Source organism: Schistocerca nitens, chromosome 8 (assembly GCF_023898315.1).
Source record: "Schistocerca nitens isolate TAMUIC-IGC-003100 chromosome 8, iqSchNite1.1, whole genome shotgun sequence".
Classification (NCBI taxonomy): Eukaryota; Metazoa; Arthropoda; class Insecta; order Orthoptera; family Acrididae; genus Schistocerca; species Schistocerca nitens.
The window spans coordinates 216,082,773-216,107,268 of NC_064621.1; the positions used below are offsets into that span (position 1 = coordinate 216,082,773).

The 24,496-nt window shown below is 43.0% G+C and overlaps 1 protein-coding gene across 2 annotated transcripts in view; it reads left to right on the plus strand.

The window, feature by feature from the left end:
* Positions 1–21,620, plus strand: part of LOC126199379 (cobalamin trafficking protein CblD-like) — a 44,103-nt gene extending 22,483 nt beyond the window's left edge. Inside the window, exons 3-6 of one of the 2 annotated variants that reach the window (XM_049936295.1) lie at positions 1,398–1,461; positions 1,551–1,696; positions 2,469–2,691; positions 20,982–21,620. In XM_049936295.1, the coding sequence (XP_049792252.1) occupies positions 1,398–1,461; positions 1,551–1,696; positions 2,469–2,691; positions 20,982–21,049 (501 nt within the window). In that variant the 3' untranslated portion in view covers positions 21,050–21,620. Of the gene's footprint in view, positions 1–1,397; positions 1,462–1,550; positions 1,697–2,468; positions 2,692–9,340; positions 9,432–20,981 lie in introns of those variants that run through there. The other variant, XM_049936296.1, reaches the window with a different exon arrangement.
* The last annotated feature ends 2,876 nt before the right edge of the window (positions 21,621–24,496 follow it).

Below are 24,496 nucleotides of genomic sequence, written 5' to 3' on the forward strand. Positions count from 1 at the left end.
TACAGGTCCCTTTCAAGGACATTAAGGGGTTGGTATCTGGTTCCTGATTCACGCCAGATGAAAACCCAGCGAGAATCACTGTTCAGACTATACCTGGACTCGTCTGTGAACATAACCTGGGACCACCGTTCGAATGATTATGTACTGTGTTGTCGACACCAGGTTTTACGGCCTCTCCTGTGACCAGAGGTCAGTGGAATGCACCTTGCAGGTCTCCGGGCGAATAAACTATGTCTGTTCAGTCGTCTGTAGACTGTGTGTCTGGAGACAACTGTTCCAGCGGCTGCGGTGAGGCCCCTAACAAGGCTAAATGCAGTACTCCGTGGCCGCCTCCGGGCACTGATGGTGAGATATCGGTTTTCTTGTGGTGGTGTACACTGTGGATGTCCCGTACTGTAGTGCTTGGACACGTTTCCTGTCTGCTGGAATTGTTGCCATAATCGTGAGATCACACTTTGTGCCACATGGAGGGTCCGTGCTACGACCTGCTGTGTTTGACCAGCCTCCAGTCGCCCTAGTATTCTACCCCTCACAATGTCATCAATTTGTGTTCTTTGAGCCATTTTCAACACACAGTCACCATTAGCACGTCTGAAAACGTCTGCACACTTACTCGCTGCACCATACTCTGACATGCACCAACAACCTCTGCGTATGTGAAAACTGCTGCCAGTGCCACCGTGCGACGACTGCAGGTCAAATGCACCGCATGGTCATACCCCGGGGTGATTTAAAGCCACAAACCACCCACCGTAGCATTGTTTCACCATGTATCAGCACTATCCTTAATTTATGAACATGAGTGTAGTATTCTACCTTCAGAGGCAGACATTTGTATAGTGTGTTGCACCCTAATAAAAGATGATATGTTGTAGGTTGAGTGTGAACATTGAAGAAAACTTAAGCTGGAGAAACCATGTTCAGCTACTGTTGTTACAGACTTCAACTTCAGAGAGAGATGCAAAAATAGCAAGTTAACATATTTTCATTGTGCAGAAGCAAATAATTTGAATTCTGTATAGTACTCACAAGTTCACTTACGAGTCTCTCTGTAACAGGTTGAAATATTAACTACAGCCCTACAGCACTTTCAATCACACTTGAAATTTGTTGCCAACAAGCCAGGTGATTTTTAACAGTAATATAAACATTCATAAATACAATACTAGCAGGAGAAATGATGTGTATTACTCTGGTGTGAATCTAACTTTGGCTCCAAGAGGTATGAAAGGCACTGAATAAAAGTCTGACCGAGAGCGGTAGCGTTTCTTGACATCTCTTGCTGTACCATAGAGAAATTCTTTAATGGAAATAAGTAGCTACTTACAAGTACATAAATGATCAACATCTAGTACTTTCTGCTCTTTTATGAAATGTGTGCAATTTATGTGTTTCAGACACCAGTAACTGACAGCAAGTTTGATTTCACAGTACAGCGGTGCCCAGTATTACTGAGGAAAGGTGATGAAACTTCAGTAACTTAAAAATTAGTGGAGACTACCTTCTTCAAAACAGTGTAAAGTATCACATATAGTGTGTTTGTTTTACAGATGTGGAGGAACTGTTCACTGGAGTCAACTTTCGAGGCTTAGAACTTAGTGTTGTTACATTAACATACCACAGAGCTAAGAAACGTACTCTGGGAGGAAATGTTACTGCAGATCCTGAAGGAGAGAGGGAAACTGTTGTCAAAAGTGTAAGAATACTTTCTTTAATGTAACTTATTCAGTATTTCACAAATTTGTTGGTAAAACGATCGTGAATAAAATTTCAGAGCCAATAGTTGTTAATGACAGTCTGTGTATTTTAACAAAGAGCATGAACTCTGAATGTGTTGCTCAAATTGTGGATATTTAGCAGGCAAGCTGAATGCCTTTCATTTGAAGTTACATGTAAATAGCATTCTAGAATGGCTTTAGTTGTGCAGGTGTATTTTTACAAGGGGCATACTTTCTCACTGTTGTGACCCCTCTCCTTTCACTCCACAGTACCACCTGTTACAGCCCTTTTGTCAGTCTGCCTTATGAGCTACATATTTGCAATGTAAAAATAAATTAACTGAAATATTTATGCAGCTCGTGGTCGTGCAGTAGCGTTCTCGCTGTCCGTGCCCAGGTTCCTAGGTTCGATTCCCGGCGGGGTCAGGGATTTTCTCTGCCTGGTGATGACTGGGTGTTGTGTGCTGTCCTTAGGTTAGTTAGGTTTAAGTAGTTCTAAGTTCTAGGGGACTGATGACCATAGATGTTAAGTCCCATAGTGCTCAGAGCCATTTGAACCATTTTTTGAAATATTTATGTTAAGGTGGCAGTGGTATATTGCATTTTCTATAATGTAACTGTTGCTGTACATATTTTATTTGAATGCCCAGGTTTTGTGTGTGGATTGCTGCCTTTATGATCATGAGAGTATTCATGAACTGTGTCATTTCAGTAAGAATCCAAATTTTAATGTTTTTTGTATTTTTACAGTTTGTGGTTGTAGCCCAAGAAGTATGTACTAAACTGAAGATGGCAGGGTACTGGGCAGACTTTGTGAACCCTTTCTCAGGACGGCCATATTTTGGCACAGGTTTTGAACTGGGTGGAATGCTGTATCGTGTGGATCCTCGCTTCCGCTGCCTGGGATTCCGTGTTATTGATGCACCCACTGGGTGCAGTATTCTTGCTCACTCTGCACAGGCACCACTTACAGGTAAAATTAACACATCCCCTTCACGTAAAATTAACAAAACCCATTTATATTGTATTCCTTCATTCACTTGCTCAACCCTGCATTATTTGCTATAAGACAGCTGCTCAAAAAGCATCAGGCTCTTGCTTATAAACTCAGTTTTTATTCAGGTACAATTGTTTGATGTTAGTCACCTTCAAAGTAGTCCCCTTCAGCTTGTACACACCTTTCTAAATGCTGCTGCCACTGCTGAAAGCATTGCTGGATAGCCTCTTTAAGTATGGTGCACCACTTCTCCATTGGGTTCTGCATAATGTCTTCCCTGTTCTGAAATCTGTTCACTTTCGGTCTTTCCAGTTTAGGTCAAAGTCAGAAGTCATTCAGTGCTAGGTCAGGGGAACAGGGAGGCTGACAAACCACAGCCATGTTGTGTTTGGCCAGAAAAATCTACAATTAATTGAGATCAATGAACAGGTGTATTATCGTGGTGAAGAGCCAACTGCCTGCTGCCCCCAAGTCTGACTGTTTGTGTCTCTGTGCTTCATGAAGGCGACAGAGAACCTCTTGGTAGCACTCCTTATTGACCTCAGTACCTTCTGGGGTGTACTCGTGGTAGACCACAACATTGACATGTTCCACACCCACGAGAATCATCTCAGTTTTTGCTCTACAGAACTAAAACTGAATCTAACCTAACCTAATCTAATCTAATTGGAGTCAAAAAGATGTTCAGCATGGCTTTCACTTTGCTGCAGGCCTGCCTCCCTTCTTTAGGGTTTCGAGGATGATGGATGCTTCCATTGAAATTACTGGAACTTTGTTTTTGGGTTGTACTCATAAACTCAGGACTTGTCACCAGTGATGACTGTGTTGAGAAAGTTTGAATTATTCTTCAGAGTATCCAACGTGTCCTGCGTGATCTCCAAATGAAGTTGCCTCTCCAAAACTTTGGCACAAAATTTTGCTGAGATCCTCCTGAGGTCCACATGTTCTATTAAAGTGGAGTGAATGAATTCAGCACTAATATTAACCTCGTCTGCAAATTCACAGATTGTGATTTGTCTGTCCTGCATCACCAGGATCCTTATGTGATCAATAATAACCTACTTTGCGTGCTGCATCCTTCACTGCTGAGTGGCCATCTTTGAAGCAGTTTTCTGTGTGATGCCTATTGCTTCATCCGGAAACACTTGTTGAGACTTGTGGATTGTTTCAACTTGAGAATGACCAAGCTTAAAACAAAATTTGATGCAATAACACTGTTCCACTTTTTATGTTATTTTGCCCACAACACAAAATCCGACGACTGACATTTGTTCACTTGTCAACGAGTATCCAGTGACTGGTTGTTTCCATAGTCGTGAAAAAAGAAATCAGGTATGCCCACCACATATGTCTACAAATGTAAGACCACGCGTGGTTCGATACTATTGTTGATATCAACAATAAAAAATAAAGGCGGATACTTTTTGACAGCCCTCATATTAACTGCTCATATTCCTTGAGTTAATCAGCTTTATAAATCAGTTTGTTGCGCAATACTGCATATCACATGATTTTTGCTGAGAATATTCCAGTCTAGTGAAAAAACAAAAGCCTGTAGATATTACACCTCAGAATTAAGTAATTTTTCCTGTCTTCTTTTTATAGATTTGTGTGATGTATGATTTCTTCTTATCCTATAGTAAAATTATTGAAATTTCACATGGTCGGGGCTCTCCTTTGACACAAATGTGAGAGTTTGTGCAAAATTAAATTCACAGTTAAAGTAGCTGTGGAGTTTTGTCAGAGAAAATAGCTTTGTAATTTGGAGAGGAAGATTGATTGATACAATTTGTAGTTGAAATTTGATTGTTCGGTGTACGTTCCGGATATCACTACATGTACTCAAACTGTGAACTTATAACAAAGCAAGGTGGCTCAGTGGTGAAGACACTTACATACATGGTGTGAAAGTTTCGACAGAATGTATATAATTCCATCCTGGATTTTTCATTGTTTAATTTAGGAGTAGAGGTAACAACTCACCCCAATGATAGCGCGCGCCCACACACACACACACACACACACACACACACACACACACACACACTCAAGCAAGCATTCACAACCTGTACAGTTACATAAGAAATACATCATATCACGACTGTAGTTTGGGGCAAAGGGTTATGTTGAGTGGTATGGGTGAGGGGAGAAAGGAGGTGGGGAGCAGGAGGGAAGGTAGGGGAAGGATGGCTGATTGCTCGGAGGGAGACAGCACGTGTACAGGATTGAAATGCGTAAGGGAGAGGCAATCTATGAGGGGGGTGATCCACATGGCTGGTTGTGAACCAGCCCTTGAAATTGTGAATGTTGTGCTCATCAGTTTCTGCTGTGGGTGATCAACTCGGCTCTGGCGGTGGCCTTACATGCAGCTGGGCAATTGGTTTGTAGTCATTCCCACATAAAATGGTTTGCAGCTGATTCAGCATCTGTTGTATTCAGTGAGTTGTTACCTCTACACATACACGTGCCAGAAATGGGGCCTAAATCCCTGTTTTGCAATACAAGGGGTTTGCTTAAACTGATTAAGGTAAATGCTAGGATATTTCCTAAGCTCTGATCACTTCATCAGCAGGATGTTAAACCTCTCTTCCTTTACTTTGTAAATGTGGAAGGTCCATATGAAGTAGTAACCTACTCCTTTTTGATGACCTCGAGTAATTAAATACATTTGTGCAATTCAATTCACGTTTGTGCAATATCGCACTTAAGGGAGTTGGAATGCCCTATCCCGACAATGTTAAATATAGTGACTTGGTTTCCCTGTGTTTCAGGAACTTCCCCAAAATTTACACAATGTGACAATTGTGTAAAACTTGAAGTCAGTTTAGACTGTGTGCGTTTCAGCTGTTACGTTCAGCCTGAAACAGGGAGACCCAGTTATGTATGAGATAACCTTCAGCATGGATATATTGAGAGCTCTCCATATCATTTCATTTATCCAAGTAACTACTTATTGGTAAATAAAGAGAGTCTCATAAAGACTACAACTTTCGAGTATTGTTATGCTGTATGAAATTTGCTATTACTCAAATGCTCTCCACAACTCTGCAGGCAGACACATACTAGTCGTTCCTATGATGAAATTTTCCACGCCTTTTTGGCATACTTGTTCCTCTAGTTCTGAAATTACTTGCTGAATCTCAGCCTTGAGCTCTGGAAGGGATCATTGTTGATGTACACACGAGATCCCAAATACTGCAACAGCAGGCAGGTGGGCAGGCGTGGCAGGCAAGCCAGCCTGGCTGACACACACAGAGAGAGAGAGAGAGAGAGAGAGAGAGAGAGAGAGAGAGAGTGTGTGTGTGTGTGTGTGTGTGTGTGTGTGTGAAAGAGAGAAAGAGAGAGAGAGAATGAACTTTATAACATAAAAGAAATCTGGCAAATTTAAACTGCTTCATGTGACAATGAGGTATAAATTATTGCTTCAACTTACTAGTGATCAGAGACCGAGAGAACACACTGAGTTATCAGTTCACACAGATCGCTTTTGGCTGTGAAAACTGGAGTGAGTTTTTCTTCTTACTTGAGCTCTATGATACTCGTCCACAGCTTGTGGTCTAGTGGCCAGCGTTGCTACCTCTCGATCATGGGGTCCCTGGTTCGATCCCTGGCCTGATTGGGGATTTTTCTTTACCCGGGGACTGGATGTTTGTGTTGTCATCATCATCCATCATCGTTCGTGAAAGTGCTTAGATTGGACTGTGTGCAGATTTGGAATTTCTCTGGGCTCTGATGACAGTGCAGTTGAATGCCTCACAAACCTAAACATCATCATCACCATATCTATGATACTCCTCTTCATTATAATCAATCTCTTTCACCCAGAGTTTTTCCACCAACATCCTTCATATTGCATTTAAGGAAAAGAATTTTCAATTTTGCAGATTGCAATAAATTGTCATAATTGACACAATGCACCTGGTGTTACTGCAGTATTGATGAATTTCTGTACTTTACAATGAAAATGAAGCTGTGAGAAAACTGTAGAAGTCAAACAAGGGAAAAAAGGTGCAAATTTTGCTTAACTGTGAAAGAATGATATTCCACATAATTGGTATGTTGGAAGCTCCGTGAGGCTATTTACAGACAATGCTGTGGTCTGTTAGGCAGGTTGCAGTGTCAGGAGATAGTAACGAAACCCAAGAGAGTTAGCAAAGGATCAATAGTTGGTGCAGTGACTGGCAGCTGTCAGTCACTCTCAGTAACAAACTTCCACTTTCACTTTCATACACTACTTCAAGCAAGCAATAAATTATTTCTCTACTTCAGTCAATGAATGAAAATCAGGTAAAAATATGCAAGTACTCACAAATTTTTGTATAGTGGTAGGGGAGAGTGTAATGAATAACATACTAAAAATCTTGACCAGTGCGGTGTGTGGGGCCGGGAGGGGGGAAGAGGGGGGCGTTTAAAGATCACTTTTTAATATTTTTCCTGTCTGTCTTCAAAACCATGGCTTCTGGCAAAAAGTTTCCCAGTGCAGACTTACACTACATTAAATTTTCCACTAAAAAGGTCCAATTCAACTTTTTTCTCTAGGACTGATAGTTTCTGCATTGCAGGGGAGGAAAAATTGCACATAATTAAAAATATTATTTTAATGGTATAAAATTAATGTATACTGTTGAATAACGTATGTTAAGAACTAATATTAAATTGTGTACCACATCTAAGTGCCATAAAACCTTATTAAGGGATGAATTGCATTCTGGGGATTTAACAGGGTGGAAAGACGGGGCGAAGGTGAGAAGCGTGATGGAATATAGGTTGCCAGATTGTGGTCATACAGTGCCCTCTTTCAGAGGTCTGCACAATGAAGAGAAGCATGTAGTTTCCTAGTCTCTCTACCACAATACCTTACAAAAAGCAACTACAGGATGTTTCACGATGTTATAACAACCCATCTGCAGCTCACTTTGGGAATCACTGCAACACAGTGTGCAGAAGTGCCAGAGGGCGTTTATTTTCCACAAATTGTATTAACCATACATGGAATACAGACATGAATTACAAATAGTACCAATGCAAGAAACAGATATGGACGAAATTTATTTAAATCTCTGCGTACTGTTCTACGGTGCTAAAGAGAAGTCAGCCTGGTAGACAGCTGTACAATTTTTCCATGAAAGGTGACATCCCCCACGATGAGTACTGCGTGCTCCACAGCTGACAGACTATACCTCCCTGGCATTTCGTGTCCAGTTTTCTCATGTGAGTAGACAGAATACCTTCACTGAGCTTGTGTTTATACAGTGAAGTTATTTTCTGTTTATTAAGTTATTATTTGCAATTGTTAAATGAGCTGTTATGTAAAAAAGCTCAGCAGCCAAAACTGTTAACTGTGTACCACACTGATGAGCCTTCCCCCAAGTGTAGCATGCTGTCATTATGTATCCGACAGTGTCGATTTCATTGTCTCCACCGTCAATGGCTGGAATACTTTTCACAGCTTGAGAGTCTCAGATGCTTAGCTTCAGCCTCCCAGCATCTGAAGAGGCCCAGAGGCTTAACTTGGCTCCCTCCATAACAGTAGTAGGTCACTTAGGTGTTATATCAGTTGAAGTCAAACAATGTGTTACAAGAGATTACTGCTCTAGATTTAAACATTATCAGTCCTATTGCGTCAGGCATACTGACACCCACCTGCAATATATGCCGTGGATGTGTGGTTAGTGGCACCACTCAGTGCAACCCACTCTACAGGTGCCAGCAATTCCTCAGTGGAAGAGATTTATACAGTCTACCAGTAACACTGTTACTGGTAAGAGCAGTGCAGTAAGTTCCTAGCCATTCATTAATTCACCACCAGTGATTACAACTTGGTTACATGGCTTTACAGTATGCTGTCAACAACAGCCAGCAGCAAGGTGCTGCTTTTACCAATCCAGTTCCATTCCCACCAGAACTACAGAGATCACTGACAGCACACTTACAACTTAAGCACTTCTCAGTCATTGTTAATAGGAATGTATTTTACATAAAACTCTCTCATCAACTGCAAATATGTATTCACTTAATAATCAAACAATGGAAAATTCAGGATTGAATGGCAAGCTTCAATATTGGTCTTCCATACAGCCTAGCCACCCGTGGTGGTTGCATCTGCAGTGACGAGCAGTCCCTCTCGGAATATACAGAGGGTCTAACTGAAGCCTTCACTAACTGTAATTATCCTCCCAACCTTGTACAAAAACAAATCTACCGTGCCTTATGTTTCCAGTCTCCCACCACCTCCCAAAGTCCCTTCGTAACTCGGTACCATCCAGGACTGGAGAAACTGAGTTACATTCTCCGCCAGGGTTTTGTATACCTCTCGTCGTGCCCTGAAATGAGAAGTGTCCTGCCCACTATCCTTCCCACCCCTCCTATAGTGGCATTCCACTGTCCACCGAACCTACACAATATACTCGTCCATCCTTACAAAACCTCTGCTCCCAATCCTGTACTTCATGACTCGTACCCCTGTAATAGACCTAGATGCCAAACTTGTCCCATACATCCTCCTGTCACCATCTACTCCAGTCCGGTCATTAACATCACTTATCCCATCAAAGGCAGGACTACCTGGAAACCAGTCATGTGATTTACAAGCTAAGCTGTTACCAATGTGCTGCATTTTATGTAGGCATGACAACCAACAAGCTGTCTGTCCACATGAATGGCCAAAATACAAGTGGACCACCCTGTTGCTGAACACACTGCCAAACATGCCCCCCAGGGGCTCAGCATTCATTTGCTGAGTACGGGCATGGCGTCCCCGGGGTCCTGAGCTGGGGACTGGTCGGCGCCGCCGGTCTCCTGTCCCCGTAACCCCCGGACATGCTTCAGCGACCACCGTATGGCGCGGCAGTGGAATGTTGTGTGCTGCGGGGAATGGTAATCTTGGCTTGACCGCCTGGATTGCGAGGAAGGTTAACCTCTATAAAAACCCCTCAATCTTCTGGTGTGCTCCGCGCCTATGTGATGCATGGCTGTTGAGGTGGAACAGTCGCAAGCGGGCAACCTCTGGGGCACCTGCCACACCCCAGTTGTATAAGGCTTACTCAGGCACGCGGGGCTCTGTCTGAGCGGACCTTTAGTTCCCTAGCTGCTCGTGGGACCGCAATGGACCCTTCGACCTCTACATTTCCCCCTACCAGTGGCTTGGGTGGGCCACTGGTAGGAAAACACACCCCATCGAAGAAGCGACTTCGTGCTGCGAGTCCTCCAGCGCCTAGTGTTGATCGCGATTTATCAGACTGTCGTAACAGAGCACATGCTGATAATCAGAATGTGTTTTTGATTATTAAACGGAAGGAGGGTAGCTTTGAGAGGGTTTCTCCCTTTTACATCCACAAGGGTCTTGAGGGAATTGCAGGAACACTTAAATCTGTGAAGCGATTGCGCAATGGGACTCTGTTAGTTGAGACATCTAGTTCCCGTCAAGTCACTTCTCTTCGGAAGGCAACCTGTCTCGGTGAGTACGCTATCGAGACCGAGCTCCACTCCACTCTGAACTACAGTAAGGGTGTTGTGACATGTCGGGACTTGGTGGATATCCCCACAGACGAGTTAAAATCTGAATGGGCTGATGAAGGTATTGTTGACGTGCAGCACATTATGAAACGAGTCGATGGGAACCTAGTCAAATCCGACTCGTTTATTCTCACGTTCAGTTGCCCACGACTCCCAGAGCATGTTAAAGCGGGGTTCTTACGTTTACCAGTAAGGCCATATTTCCCCAACCCAATGCGCTGTTTTAAATGTCAGCGCTTTGGGCATACTACGTTGGGGTGCAATGGGATAGCCACTTGTGGTAAATGTGGTCAGCCTACCCATGAAGGAGCCGATTGTTCATCGCCTGTGAAGTGCGTGAATTGCTCTGGGAGTCACCCTGTCTGGAGCCGGGTCTGCCCCATCTATCTCGACGAACGGAAGATCCAGGAGATCAAAACATCTAAGCGCATCCCCTATGGTGAGGCCAAGAAGCTCTTTAAGGCCATGCAACCTCCTGTGTTTACGACATCTTTCGCTTCCGCTCTGAAAAAACCGGTACAAATGGCCACTGTTGCTACGCAAACGGAGGTTGCTAGTGTTAGCACTAATACCTGCGTTTGCCAGTGCACTTGTGCTGCTGCGGTTGCTTTGAAACCTGCGGCTCTCCCCGCAACGTCGGACAAGGCCGTGGTTGCTGACATTGGGGTACTTCCTGCCTCTTCCCATATCGCGCCTTCTGCCCAGGAGGGTACAGCTCCACCTGCTGCCAAGGCTCTGCCTTCTAAGCCCCCCAAGACAAAGACACCAAAGGTGAAGGTTTTGCCACCTGAGGAGACTGGTCAGAGTCGGTCCGATGACGAGGCCATCATACTGTCTGACATCTCCCGTGGGTCGTCATCGGAGCTTGATGGACATTGATGTCGACCGGGGGCGATCTTCTCGCCCCAGGAATAAATCTCCGGCCAGTACGGGCTCTCCTCCAAAACACAGAGGCAGGGTGAAAGTTCAGCCACCCTGATCACTGGCTCCCATATTACAGTGGAACCTGAATGGGTTCAGGACGCATGTGGCCGAATTACAACTCCTTGTTCGAGAGTGCCCTTTGTGCTTATGTCTCCAAGAGACACATTTTCGGGCCACTGATGCTCCTTCTTTACGGGGCTATACCGTATATCGGAAAGATGATCTGACGGGGGAAAGGGCAAAGGGTGGTGTAGCGGTTTTTGTCCGTGACATGCACCCCTCATCTGAGCTCCCTCTCGTTACAGACTTGCAAGCAGTTGCAGTTGATCTTCTTGTGGGTCGGAGGCTCACAGTCTGTTCACTTTACTTACCACCTCAGGATGCGATAGACTCTGAGGCTCTCACAGACCTTATTAGCCAACTCCCCCGCCCATTTCTTCTTCTGGGGGACTTCAGTGCTCATAATGTCTTATGGGGCTCTTCGACTACTTGCCCCAGGGGTCGCATTCTGGAAAACCTCATGATGTCTGAAGAACTGTGCATCCTCAACTCTGGTGCTCCCACTCATTTCTGTACTGCTTCTGGGTCGTCATCAGCTATTGACCTTTCCTTTTGCTCTCCAGCACTCGCGGATTCTGCTCTGTGGGAGGTTGCTGCAGACCTCCATTCTAGTGACCACTTCCCCCTTTGGATTCGCCTCCTGGCTGAGGCTATGACATTACCAGTGCCGCCCCGGTGGCACCTCTGCAGAGCTGACTGGACACTTTTCAGCCAACTGGCTGTTTTGGAACACCGTGCCAGCGTCCACGAATGGGTAGACCATGTTACAGCCATGATCTCCCATGCTGCTGAATTGTCAATCCCACGGTCATCCAGTCATCCCAAGAGGCGTCCTGTCCCTTGGTGGACCACTGAGTGCCACTCAGCCATCCGAGCCCGCCGTGCAGCTCTGCGCCGCTTCAAGTGCCGTCCCTCAGCTGACAATCTTGCGGCCTTTCTGGTGGCAAGGGCCCAAGCGCGGCGAGTGATTAAAGAGAGCAAACGACGGTCATGGCAATCGTTCTTGAACTCCATCTCCCGCTCCACTAGTTCCACGAAAGTATGGGAAGCCATCAGGAGGATTTCCGGGAAACTCGGCCAGCTACCTGTCACAGCATTGCTGCATCAGGGAAGTCTCCTCATGGTGCCGAAAGACATTGCCCACACACTGGCTATGCATTTTGCGGAATCTACCGCTACCGTTAACTGTGATCCAGCTTTCTGCCGCTACCGCACTGCCATCGAGAGGGGTCACTTGGACTTCCGGTCTCCAAATTCTGAACCCTACAACTGCCCCTTCACAATGTGGGAACTGGATTCGACGCTGTCTGAGGCTCATGATACTGCGCCTGGCCATGATCAAATCCGGTACAGCATGCTGCAGCACTTGTTACTGCCTTCCAAGGAAGTTCTCCTGAATTTTTTTAATATGATATGGTTATCTGGCACGTACCCTGACTCGTGGAGGGAGGCGATTTTGATCCCCCTCCTCAAACCGGGGAAGGACCGAATGCATCCCAGTAGTTATCGGAGTATTGCTTTGACGAGCTGTGTCGGGAAGACGTTGGAACGCATGGTCAACCGTCGCCTGGTTTGGCTGCTCGAGACCAGGCAGCTCCTTAGCCCCTCTCAGTGTGGCTTTCGGAGATGTCGTTCCACTATCGACAACTTGACCCTGCTTGAGGCGGCCATCCAGCAGGCCTTCCTGCGTAACCAGCATTGTCTAGGTGTCTTCTTTGACATTCATAAGGCGTATGACACTACTTGGCGCCGCCATATCCTCAATCAACTCCATGAGTGGGGCTTTCGTGGCCGTCTCCCCATCTTCATTCGGTCCTTTCTTTCCCACCGCCTCTTTCGATATCGGGTTGGTACTGTGCTTTCTGATTTGTACGTGCAGGAGAATGGTGTTCCTCAGGGAAGCATTTTAAGTGTCACCCTCTTTGCCGTCGCCATTAACAGTATCACGTCCACTGTCCGGAGTCCTGCCCAATGCTCGTTGTTTGTGGACGATTTTGCTGTTTTCTGTTCTTCCTCCAGTCTTGTCACTGCTAGTCGGCAGTTGCAGCTTACGATACAGCGATTAGAGGCATGGACTGCGAAGACGGGTTTTACCTTTTCTGCAGACAAATGTGTGTGTGTTCATTTTAATCGTTCTCGACGTCTTTTTACCTCCCCTGAATTGCGTCTGAGGGACACCATTCTTCCTTTTAGAGACACTGTGAGGTTCCTGGGCCTCACTTTTGATGCCAAGTTGTCGTGGTTGCCTCACCTTAAAGACCTCAAGGTGCGGGCCCTGAAGGCACTGAATATTTTGAAGTGTCTGAGCCATCGGTCCTGGGGAGCAGATCGGGCGCGTCTGCTGCAGTTTTATAGGGCTTTCGTCCGATTGCGTCTTGACTATGGTTGCACCGTGTATGGGTCAGCAAGGCCTTCGTATCTGAAGATTCTTGACGCAGTACACCATGAGGGTATCAGGCTGGCCACTGGTGCCTTCCGTACCAGTCCCATCCCCAGCCTGTGCGCTGAGGCAGGGGAACCGCCGCTCGCCATCCGGCGGAAACTCCTCATGGTGCGACGGGTGTGTCACTTCCTTGCCTGTCCTACCTCCCCTGCGTACCCTACCGTTGCCCGACCGCCTATGGAACGTCTCTTTTTCCAGTCGTCCCAGGGCAACGAGACCATTTGGGATTCGTGCCAAGCATTTGCTTGAGTCCCTTGATGTAGAGCGTGTGGCCCCCCAATGACAAGGTTTTACTCGCCTGCCTCCCTGGTTGCTCCAGAGGCCCAGCGTCCTTTTAGAATTGTCGGAGTACCGGAGGAGCTGCACTCCTGCGTTTGTTTTTACCTTCTTATTTTATGATATTTTAACCCAGCATCCCGACCATGTACCAGTATTTACGGATGGCTCTAAACAGGGGGACTCTGTTGGTTGTGCTGTTGTTTTCCCTGATCGAGTCGTCAAGTTACGGCTTCCTGCGGCGTTTACAATCTTTGATGCCGAATTGTTTGCGATCTTGCGGGCATTGGAGCAGATGAGATGTGTTCCCAGTCTTAAGTTCCTCATCTGTTCTGACTCCCTGAGTGCCCTTCAGACCATGCAACACTTGTACCCAGCGGATACGGTCGTCCAGAACATCCATGATGCCCTACTCCACCTGCAACGGCAGGGGAAGGAGTTTTCCTTCTGCTGGGTGCCGGGGCACGTGGGTATTAGGGGAAACGAACTGGCGGATGTGGCTGCCAAAGATGCGTGTTCCCTCCCTCACGTTGTTGCATGTGCCGTCCCCCTCCATGCTGTTACCTCCCTCCTGCGTTTTCGCGTTCTGCGTCAGTGGGAAGAGGAGTGGCTGGCAGTCGGTGAAAATAAGTTGCGTCTGGTCAAGGCCACCACGCGGCCATGGCGTACATCCTACCAGTCATGCAGGCGGGATGAGGTTCTCACTCGCCTCCGCATCGGGCACAGTCCCTTCACGCATGGTTTTTTTACTCCGGCGGGAGGACCCCCCAATCTGCAGTGCTTGTGGCGTCCAGATTACTGTCCGCCACATTTTACTTGACTGTCTTTTATTCTCTGACCAGAGGGCGGCGGTTTCTTTGCCACCGGATTTGCCCTCTATTTTACAAGATGACGCAACGACTGTAGTTAAGGTCTTATGGTTTTGTGTCCTGTCCAATTTGTTGCCTCGGATTTTAGGGAGAGGGTTTTAATGTGCTGCTAGGTGACTGGCTCACTCAGGTTTTAGGTGAGAGGTCAGCCAGTCACGATTACCTCCTTGTTTCCCTTCGGTTTCTGTTCTCTTTTCCTTGTTTCCCTTCCTTTTTAGTGTGTTCCTTCTCCTCTTGTTTTGCCTCTGTATGTGAGGATTTTAAACTGTGTCAGGTCTGTGTCTTTTAGCCGTTCTCCTTGTTCGCTGTCCGTTTTAGTCCCTTCACGGCATGTGTTCCTGTTTTTATGCGTTTGGGCGCTGATGACCCCGCTGTTTAGCGCCCGTAAACCTCAAACACACACACACACACACACACACACACACACACACACACACACACACACACACACACACCAAACATGACATCCCTCATTTCAGTGACTGCTTCACAGTCTGTGCCATATGGATTCTTCCAACCGATGCCAGCTTTCCTGAATCACGCAGGTGGGAACTTTCCCTGTAAAAAAATACATCCTACGTTCCCGTAACCCTCTTGGCCTCAACCTTCGTTAGTCACTGCCCTCACCCGTCCAGCCCCCTTGTTGTTCCCATTCCAGCACTACACAGCAGTCATTTCACCGCCACACCCAGTCTTTTAATTTCTTTTTATTCTCTCCTTTCTGCTACTTCCCCCTCCTGCCCCCCTCACCACCTTCTCTCCTGCCCTCTGCCTAAACTAAACTGCAGCACTTCACTGCCTGCCACCCCCACCGTACTATCCCTCCCCCTCGCCACCCCAGCCTTCTACTTTACCCACCCAGTTGCCATTCCCATCATGAACTAGCGCTGCTGCTCGCAGTGTGGTTTCAGTTGCCTGAGACTGCAGACGTGTGCATGTTGCATTTGTGTGAGTGTGTGGGTGCGTGTGTGTATGTATGTGTGTCTGTTTTTGACAAAGGCCTTAATGACTGAAAGCTATAATTATGTGAATCTTTTTGTTGTGTCTGCACCATATGGTGAGTAGCATCTTTCCTTCTCTAATATTATTGTATTATTCACTTAATAAACTAAAAATAACTCCATTATATAAACATGAGCTCAGTGAAGTTAATTTGTCTATGTGTATAAGAGAACTGGACAGAAAATGCTGGAGAGATGTAGTGCCTGTAAGCTGAAAAGCAAGCAGTGATCATGGTGGTGAAAGTTGCCTTTCCAGGAAGAAAGATATGACTGTAATACAGGATGACTAAGAATCATTTTCCTCAGCAGCATGTAGAACATTCTGCAGAAAATTATGTAGATTTTTTCCATGTGCTTTTATTGTATTTGTATTATTGGCAATTCATATCTATATTCAAGGTAGCATTAAAAAACACTTTTTGTAGAAAATAGTCCCCTCCCCCTCCTCCCTCCCTCTGGAGTGTTTGTGATTCAAAAGTCGATAACTCAAGCTGTAGAAGGGTTGGTATAACTTTATGTAATACCCTGTAGTTGCTTCTTGTGATGCAATGGGGTAGAGAGAGAGAGAGAGCGAAGAATTGCGTACTCTTCATTTTGCAGATCTATGAAGGAGGGAAGTGCATGACCAAACTTTGGCAGCCTACCTTCCCTCATGCTTCTAAGCTCCTCCCCTGACCTTCCAACTTGTTACACTCCCAGAGCACAGATTATGCTTTAATGCAGTTCTACTGCTCTTAGACGTGGTTGTTGTTGTTGTCATCAGTCCAAAGACTGGTTTGATGCAGCTTCTCTATTCTTTGTAAATGTGGTAACCTCTGAATAACTACTACAACCCACATCCTTCTGAATCTGCTTACTGTATTCATCTCTTGTTCTCCCTCTACGAATCCCCCCCCCCCCCTACACACACACACACACACACACACACACACACACACACACACACTCACTCTCTCTCTCTCTCTCTCTCTCTCTCACACACACACACACACACACACACACACACACACACACACACACACACACTTGCCTGCAGTACTAAATTGGTGATCCCTTATGTCTCAGAATCTGTCCTATCAGCCAATTCCTTCTTTTGCCAATGTTGTGCCACAAATTCCTTGTCTCCCCAATTCTATTCATAACTCATTATTTATATGATGTAACCATCTAATCTTCAGCATTCTTCTGTAGCACCATGTTTTGAAAACTTCTATTTATGTCTAAACTATTTATCATCTATAAAATTTTGTATTTGTGTGGATCCACAGCCTCCATATGCTTAATAAACATAAACATGGTCCATAGTAGGGTGTAATGTGGTTTTTATTTAATCGTGTGATTAGTTAATTTTGACTACTTGTCATTGTCAAGCACTTGTAAAACCAACATGAAAAGGCACTACATTGTCTGCATGCATTTAATGCCTTTCTATGTTGGTTTAGCAAGTGCTTGACAATGACAAGTAGTTGAAAAAAGTTAATGGCATGATTAAATAAAAATCATGTTACAGCCTGTTACGGACCATGTTTATGTTTATCATTGATTTTTCACTTCTGTAAATGGCTACACTCCAGACAAATACTTTCAGAAAAGACTTCCTAACACTTAAATCTATGTTTGATGTTAACAAATTTATCTTCTTCAGAAATGCTTTTCTTGCCATTGCCAATCTGCATTTTATATCCTTTCTGCTTCAACCATCATCAGTTATTTTGCTGCCCAGATAGCGAAACTCATCTACTGCTTTAAGTGTATCGTTCCCTGATCTAATTTCTTTAGCATCACTTGATTTAATTCGACTACATTCCATTATCTTTGTTTTGCTTTTGTTGATGTTCATTTTATATCCCCCTTTCAAGACAATGTTCATTCCATTCAACTGCTCTTCCAAGGCTTTTTCCATCTCTGATAGAATAACATTGTCATTGGCAAACCTTAATGTTTTTGTTCCTTTTCATTGAACTATAATTCCTCCTCCAAATTTTTCTGTGGTTTCCTTTACTTATTGGTCAATGTACAGATTGAATAACATTGGGGATATGTTAAAACCCTGTCTCGCTCCCTTCTCAACCACTGTTTCTCTTTAGCGCCCATAGATTCTTATGGCCATCCTGATTTAGGTTTTCCGTGATTTCCTAAATCGCTCCAGGCAAATGCTGGGATGGTTCCTTTGAAAGGGCATGGCCGGTTTCCTTCCCCGTCCTTCCCTAATCCGATGAGACCGATGACCTCACAGTTTGGTCTCTTCCCCCAAACGATCCTATCCAATCCATCGATTATTGTAATTGCCATCTCGTTTCTGAACAAGTTGTAAACAGCCTTTCACTCTGTGTATTTTACCCCTGCTACCTTCAGAATTGGAAAGACAGTATTCCACACAACATTGTCAAAAGCTTTGTCTAAGTCTACAAAAACTATAGACATAGATTTGTCTTTGTCTTTCCTTAACCACCTTCTGAGATAATATGTAGTGTCAGTAGTGCCTCATGTGTTCCTACATTTCTCCAGAATTCAAATTTATATTCGCCAAGGTCAGCTTCTACCAGATTTTCCATTCTTCTTTAAATAATTTGTATTTGTATTTTGCAACCATGACTTATTATACTGACAGTTCGGCAATGCTCACATATGTCAATATCTGCCTTTTTTGGAATGGCAATTATTACATTCTTCTTGAAGTTTAAGGGTGTTTCACCCGTCTCATGCATCTTGCCTACCAGATGGAAAAGTTTTGTCATGGCTGACTCCAACAAAGCTGTCAGCAGTTCTGGCAGAATATCATCTACTCCTTGTTGTACACACATTTAATATTTATTCTTAACTCATTTCATTTAACAAAAAACTACAATTTTGTTCCATTAAAACACTATTTTTAATAATCTGCAATTTTCCCATCAGTTGTGATGTGTAACATATTAGTCCTAGAGGAAAAAAAGGAGTAGGACCTATTTCGTTGGAATTTAAATGCAGTTTTTGTACTGGTAAACACTTTCACTAGAAGGCATGGTTTTTGAGGTATTCGGGAAAAACCTGGAAAGGTTACATTAACATTTTAAAATAAATACCTGCAACAGAAACTGCCTTTTTATTTGAAAATGGTATTACTGTTACTAAGTCAGTCCAGAAATGGGGCGGAGAAACATATTTTGACTCACAATAAGTTATGCGGCATAGTTGATTTACCATGAGTTATGCAAGCTGTGATGACCTTGGACATTGTTAAGATACATCATATACACTCACAGTCTTAGTCTGAAATAACTGGGCTACTGCCTTATCTCCTCATTGATTGAGAGGTCTTGATATTTTTCTTACTGGAGTGTCCGATAGTGAACACACAATTTGCCATTGCGTACAAACAACTTCATTGCAAACTGCAATAGAATGATCTCCTCTCAACATCCACAATAATTTCAATCATTATTTGAATATTGCCTCTTTTTTCCCCTAATTTTCCTCTCAAATTCATTAAAAGGTTATTTTTTGATCATCCCCATGTTACATATTACACCTTTGTGGTGACGGAGGCAGTTTTTGAGAATGTAGCCTTTTGCTGTCTAGATTATACAGTGAGTCTCACGCTGTTTAATGTGATTTTTGTTAACTTTTGTTGTATTAGTTTAGTGTATGTAATTTGGTCATGTGATCTGGACAGCTCTGATCTCATCTACATCTTCTTCTACAGGGATACTCTGCAAATCATACTTAGTGGCTGGCAGAGGGTTCATCAAACCACCTTCGGAATAATTCTCTTACTATTACAATCCTGAACAGCGCGAAAAAAATGGATATCTGTATCTTTTCTTGCAAGCTCTGATTTCCTTTATTTTATTATTATGATTGTTTCTCCCCATGTAGGTCAGCGTCAACAAAATATTTTCACATTCAGAGGAGAAAGTTGGCTATTAAATTTTGTGTGAAGATTCCGCTGCAATGAAAAATCCGTTGTTTTAAAGATGTCCACCTCAAATCGTGTATCATGCCAGTGACACTTTCTCCACTTTGCATTTTCTCAATGTACTTCATTAACCCTATCTGGTAGGGATCCCAAACTGTGCAGCAGTGCTCCAAAAGAGGACAGGCAAGAGTTAGTTTAGGCAGTCTATTTACTAGATCTGTTACATTTTCTAAATGTTCTGCCAATAAAACCTAGTCTTTGGTTTGCCTTCCCCACAACATATTCTACCTGTTCTTTCCAATTTAAGTTGTTCATAACTGCAATTCCTAGGTATGTAGTTGAATCTATGGCTTTTAGATTTGACTGTTTTGTCGTGTAACTGAAGTTTAACGGTTTCCTTTCAGCACTCGTGGATGACCTCCTACTTCTAATTATTTAGGGTCAATTGGCAAGTTTTGCACCATACAGATATCTTTTCTAAATTGTTCACAACTTGTTTTGATCTTCTGATGAGTTTACTAGATGATAAACGACAGCATCATCTGCAAACAACCTGAGATGGCTGCTCAGATTTTCTCCTAAATTGTTTACATAGAAAAGGAGCAGCAGAGGGCCTATAACACTACCTTGGGGAATGCCAGAAATCACTTCTGTTTTACTCGATGACTTTCTGTCAATTACTACGATCTGTGATCTATCTGACAGGAAATCATGAATCCATTCGCTTAACGGAGATGATATTCCATAAACATGCAATTTCACTACAAGCCGCTTATGCGGTACAGTATCAAAAGCCTTTCAGGAGTCTAGAAAAACCGAATCAATATGAAATGCCTTGTAAATAGCACTCAGCACTTCATGTGAGTAAAGAGCTAGTTGTGTTTCACAAGACCAATGTTTTCTAAATCTGTGTTGATTGTGTGTCAATAGACCATTCTCTTTGAGGTAATTCATAATGTTTGTACACAATATATGTTCCAAAACCCTGATGCATATTGATGTTAATGAGCTGGGCCTGCAATTTAGTGAATTACATGGTTTGTGAGATCCATCACATGACAAAATAAGTCATTGGTTCATAGCTGTCTTCACATATGCGATACTTTCAAGGAGATCCTGAAACAGACGTGTGGTTGAATTGAAGTGTGACACTTAGATTGTTGTACACATTCTTTTGACTCCTGAAATAGCAGCTAAATTATTTTAATAATATTTCTGTCATGCAACCACTCTTAAAAGTTTTTTTTTTTTTTTTTTTTTTTTTTTTTTTTTTGTTCTAGGAAACCTATTCACCACTGCCCCTTCGAGTGCGGATCTGCTGACAGAGATTTTAAACCAGTTTTCATAGATAATAAATTACCTTCATAAATTTGTTGTCTGAGTCTGTGATGTATCTTTAGGTTTGTTGTTAAATAAACTAGAATTTGGACATTTAAAAAAATCACTATTTTTTTAATCATAATCAGTTAAATTTTGACTCTACAAATACAGAGAAATTTCAGTGCTTCACAGTATATATATTTCAAAGTGAGAACTGGCATTTTAGAAGAGAAGTGCTTTTACAGGCGGTAAGTGTAAGTTCATTTGATATTTTACGTGCTAGAACTGCTACTCTGGATGTGCCTAGCAGTTTTTGTAAACAGTTCATATGATTTTCATGACTCATGCCATTGACAGTGACATACTGGGCCTGCAAGTATAGAAAATTTCAACTAAGATACATATTTTGACAATAAGGATGTATTTTGTTAATTGTTCAAAGAATATGATTATCTAGAATTTGATGAATGAATAACTCACCTTAAAATATTGCAAGTCCCTTCTGTAAAATATTTTCTCCACTTTCACATTGAAGCACTATTACCTTGAGGTGGCTTCCCTTTTTCCATACCTTAAATGATGATGTACCATACATATGGCAATTTTTGCAATATTATTATTTTTATTATTACCTGTCTGTGTCTGTGATTCACCTCCTGAACTATTATACAAACATTAAAAGAAATCTTGGAATGCTTGTACAGTGTTGTCTCTGTTTTCAGTTACTATGCCCTCTAGTACCTCAAGTGACATACTGGTACATGCGACATCAGGCTTTTATTGATTTGATATTTCATAAGCCTGTGCCCACTGTCACACATTTGTACAAGCCCTGCACTACTGTGGAAATTTTATCTTTGGCCATGTTTGGAGCTTCTTAGGGGCACCAGTCCAGATGTTAGCTAGCATCATGTCACACACAGTTTGCGTGATCCATTCTTTATGGGGATAATGTTTTTAATCAGCACATTTTCTCTCAAAATGTGAACCAAGGGACAAAATATTTCTTGGTTCTGTTTATTGAAATGTACATGAGGCATGGAATGAAATGGTGTTACATGTGTGTAAGAGTGGGCATTTAATGTTATGTTCATGAATATGTGCCTCTGTGGCATTGAGGTATTTCATTTAAATTTCAGTTAAGATGAAATGTAGGAATAAGAACTTCAACAGCCAAGATCACTGATTATAATTTTATTTTTGATGACTAGTTTTGGAAAATCTGAGTTGCATCACCGGATCTTACGCAAAAGATCCAATGATAGCAACTTGGATTTGCTGGAACGAGTCATCAAAAATAAAATTGCAATTAGCGATCTTGGCTGTAGAAGTTTTTACTTTCATATTTCACGCAACTGTAGATCACTGCCACACTTGAATGATGTCAAGAATATATAATTTCAGTTAAGGGTTGTTGCCATTATTGAGGTTTTAAATAATCCCAGTCAAAGTGATTTCTTTGTACTGGATAAAGCTAATGTTGGTGGTGATGAAGGAAGTCTGGTAAATTTTAGCAATTTTTGCAAAAGTATCACACTCCTGAGATGGTGGAAGTGCCAGCTGTTTTTTGTTCAGTATGTCTTGAGGATAGCCTAAAAGCGAAGTTGGCATTCTAAATCATCCCAAAGGTGTTTCCGTGGGTTCTGGTTGGGACTCCGGGCAGGCCAGGAATGTTATTGTCCACAAACCATTGCCTCATAGATGCTGCTTTATGACAGGGTGCATTGTCAGCTGAGATGTCATAATCTTTGAACAGTTACTCTACTGTACGCAGTACACAATACTGTACAGTATGTTTGTATTCTTCTGCATTTAACATTTTCTTAAGCCCAATAAAGTGACAAAATCCCAACTACAGAAAACACCCCCAGACTGTAACACCACATCCTCCATACTTCACTGTAGGCAATACACGTGATGGCAGGTAAAGTCCTCCAGGCATTCACCAAACCCAACCCCCCCCCCCCCCCCCCCCCTTCCATGCTGCACGTCTATCTCCTGCTCTGCTGGGGACCAAATTATATACCTTCTTCGGGAAACCAAAGTTCTTGGTAAACTCTGTATGAATTCATCCTGTCCACCCATATTTCTTTCCCTGTCCTTCCTTTTCTTACCCTTCCTCCACTTTGACATTTGAGGTCACTCCTTTTCCTTTTCTTCTTCTTCCTTCCTATCCATTCCTGAAGGCCGGCCCATCCATTTGGCACATAATTTGCAGCCAAGATTGACAAGTAGGGGTTGTACATCCCCCCTGGTAAATGCCAGCCTCAGGGAGGGGTGATTGCCTGAGCTGGTACCTTCCTCTGTGCCAACTGGTCCCTCTGTTTGGAGTCCGGTAGGTGTGACCTGAAGTGTGGACAATCACATAAGGCAGACAGCCCCCCTGAGTGCATGCCACATTCAAATAAAGAAAAGCTACATGTTTAATTAGTGTTTGTTGTAACTTGCTTAAAGACCTTACAAAATCAGATGAGTTATTTAATCATAATTCTGAATTTTAATAATTAAATGAAGTTTCTATAGCTTTTATTCGCTGGAATTCACACTGTCCACTGCCCGTGAAAAACTTTTAAGATGAGAACACTGAAGACAAAAACATTTTAAAGGGTTTTGATGGAAGCATCTAGTTACAGATGATTCTTATGGATGGTACTGCAGCTTTGCAGATGATCAATTCTCAACCAGTATGCTTAGAACTAAATTAATCTTTTTGCACACCTAGGAGTAGGTGTGTGCATTTCATCTCATAGCTATATGACTTTACACCAGCGTTCATGCTGATTCAGTTCTGATGTGGAGCCGTGTAGAAAGGAGGAGAGAATAACCTGTGAAGTTTTAATGGGAACCAGGCCATGCAAAACGGAAGATGGTATTGTAATGTACACAAATTTCAACTTTTCTTTCCACTTCATCCAGTGAAAAGACACTTTTAGGAAGCAAAATCATGAAGCCATTTGCTACAGTCGTGGATACATTGCTTCTAAATTTTACAGCAAACATAGTCCATGAGACACAATAGCACTATGGAAATTCTTTTTCATTTGTTTATTGCATTTTAATTTCTAACATTGGCATTTGTGCTTGTAATTATATATGTATGTAGCTATATGTTAAGTCAAGTGTGGAAATGAAGTCTAGAAAGACACTGGAAAACTTAAGAACATTTAAAGTTTATCTTTGTCTTACAAATCTATAAACTATAAAAGAATATCAGGTTTTTTTAGAGACAGAGCTAAATACTCCAAATCTTTCTTCTTGACATACAATGTTCTTAAATTACAATTGTTTTTAAAGACTGAGCAACATACATCTCTGTTCCATTAAACATATTTTTTCTAACGTTTTACAAAGTGAGAAATTTTGGTAAGTATATAACTGTGTGACAATCAGCAGCAAGTTGTCTTTGCAAAAGAACAAAGGAACAGGGTGCAACATCATGGGGAAACTGTGTTGTCACCGCTAGACACCACACTTG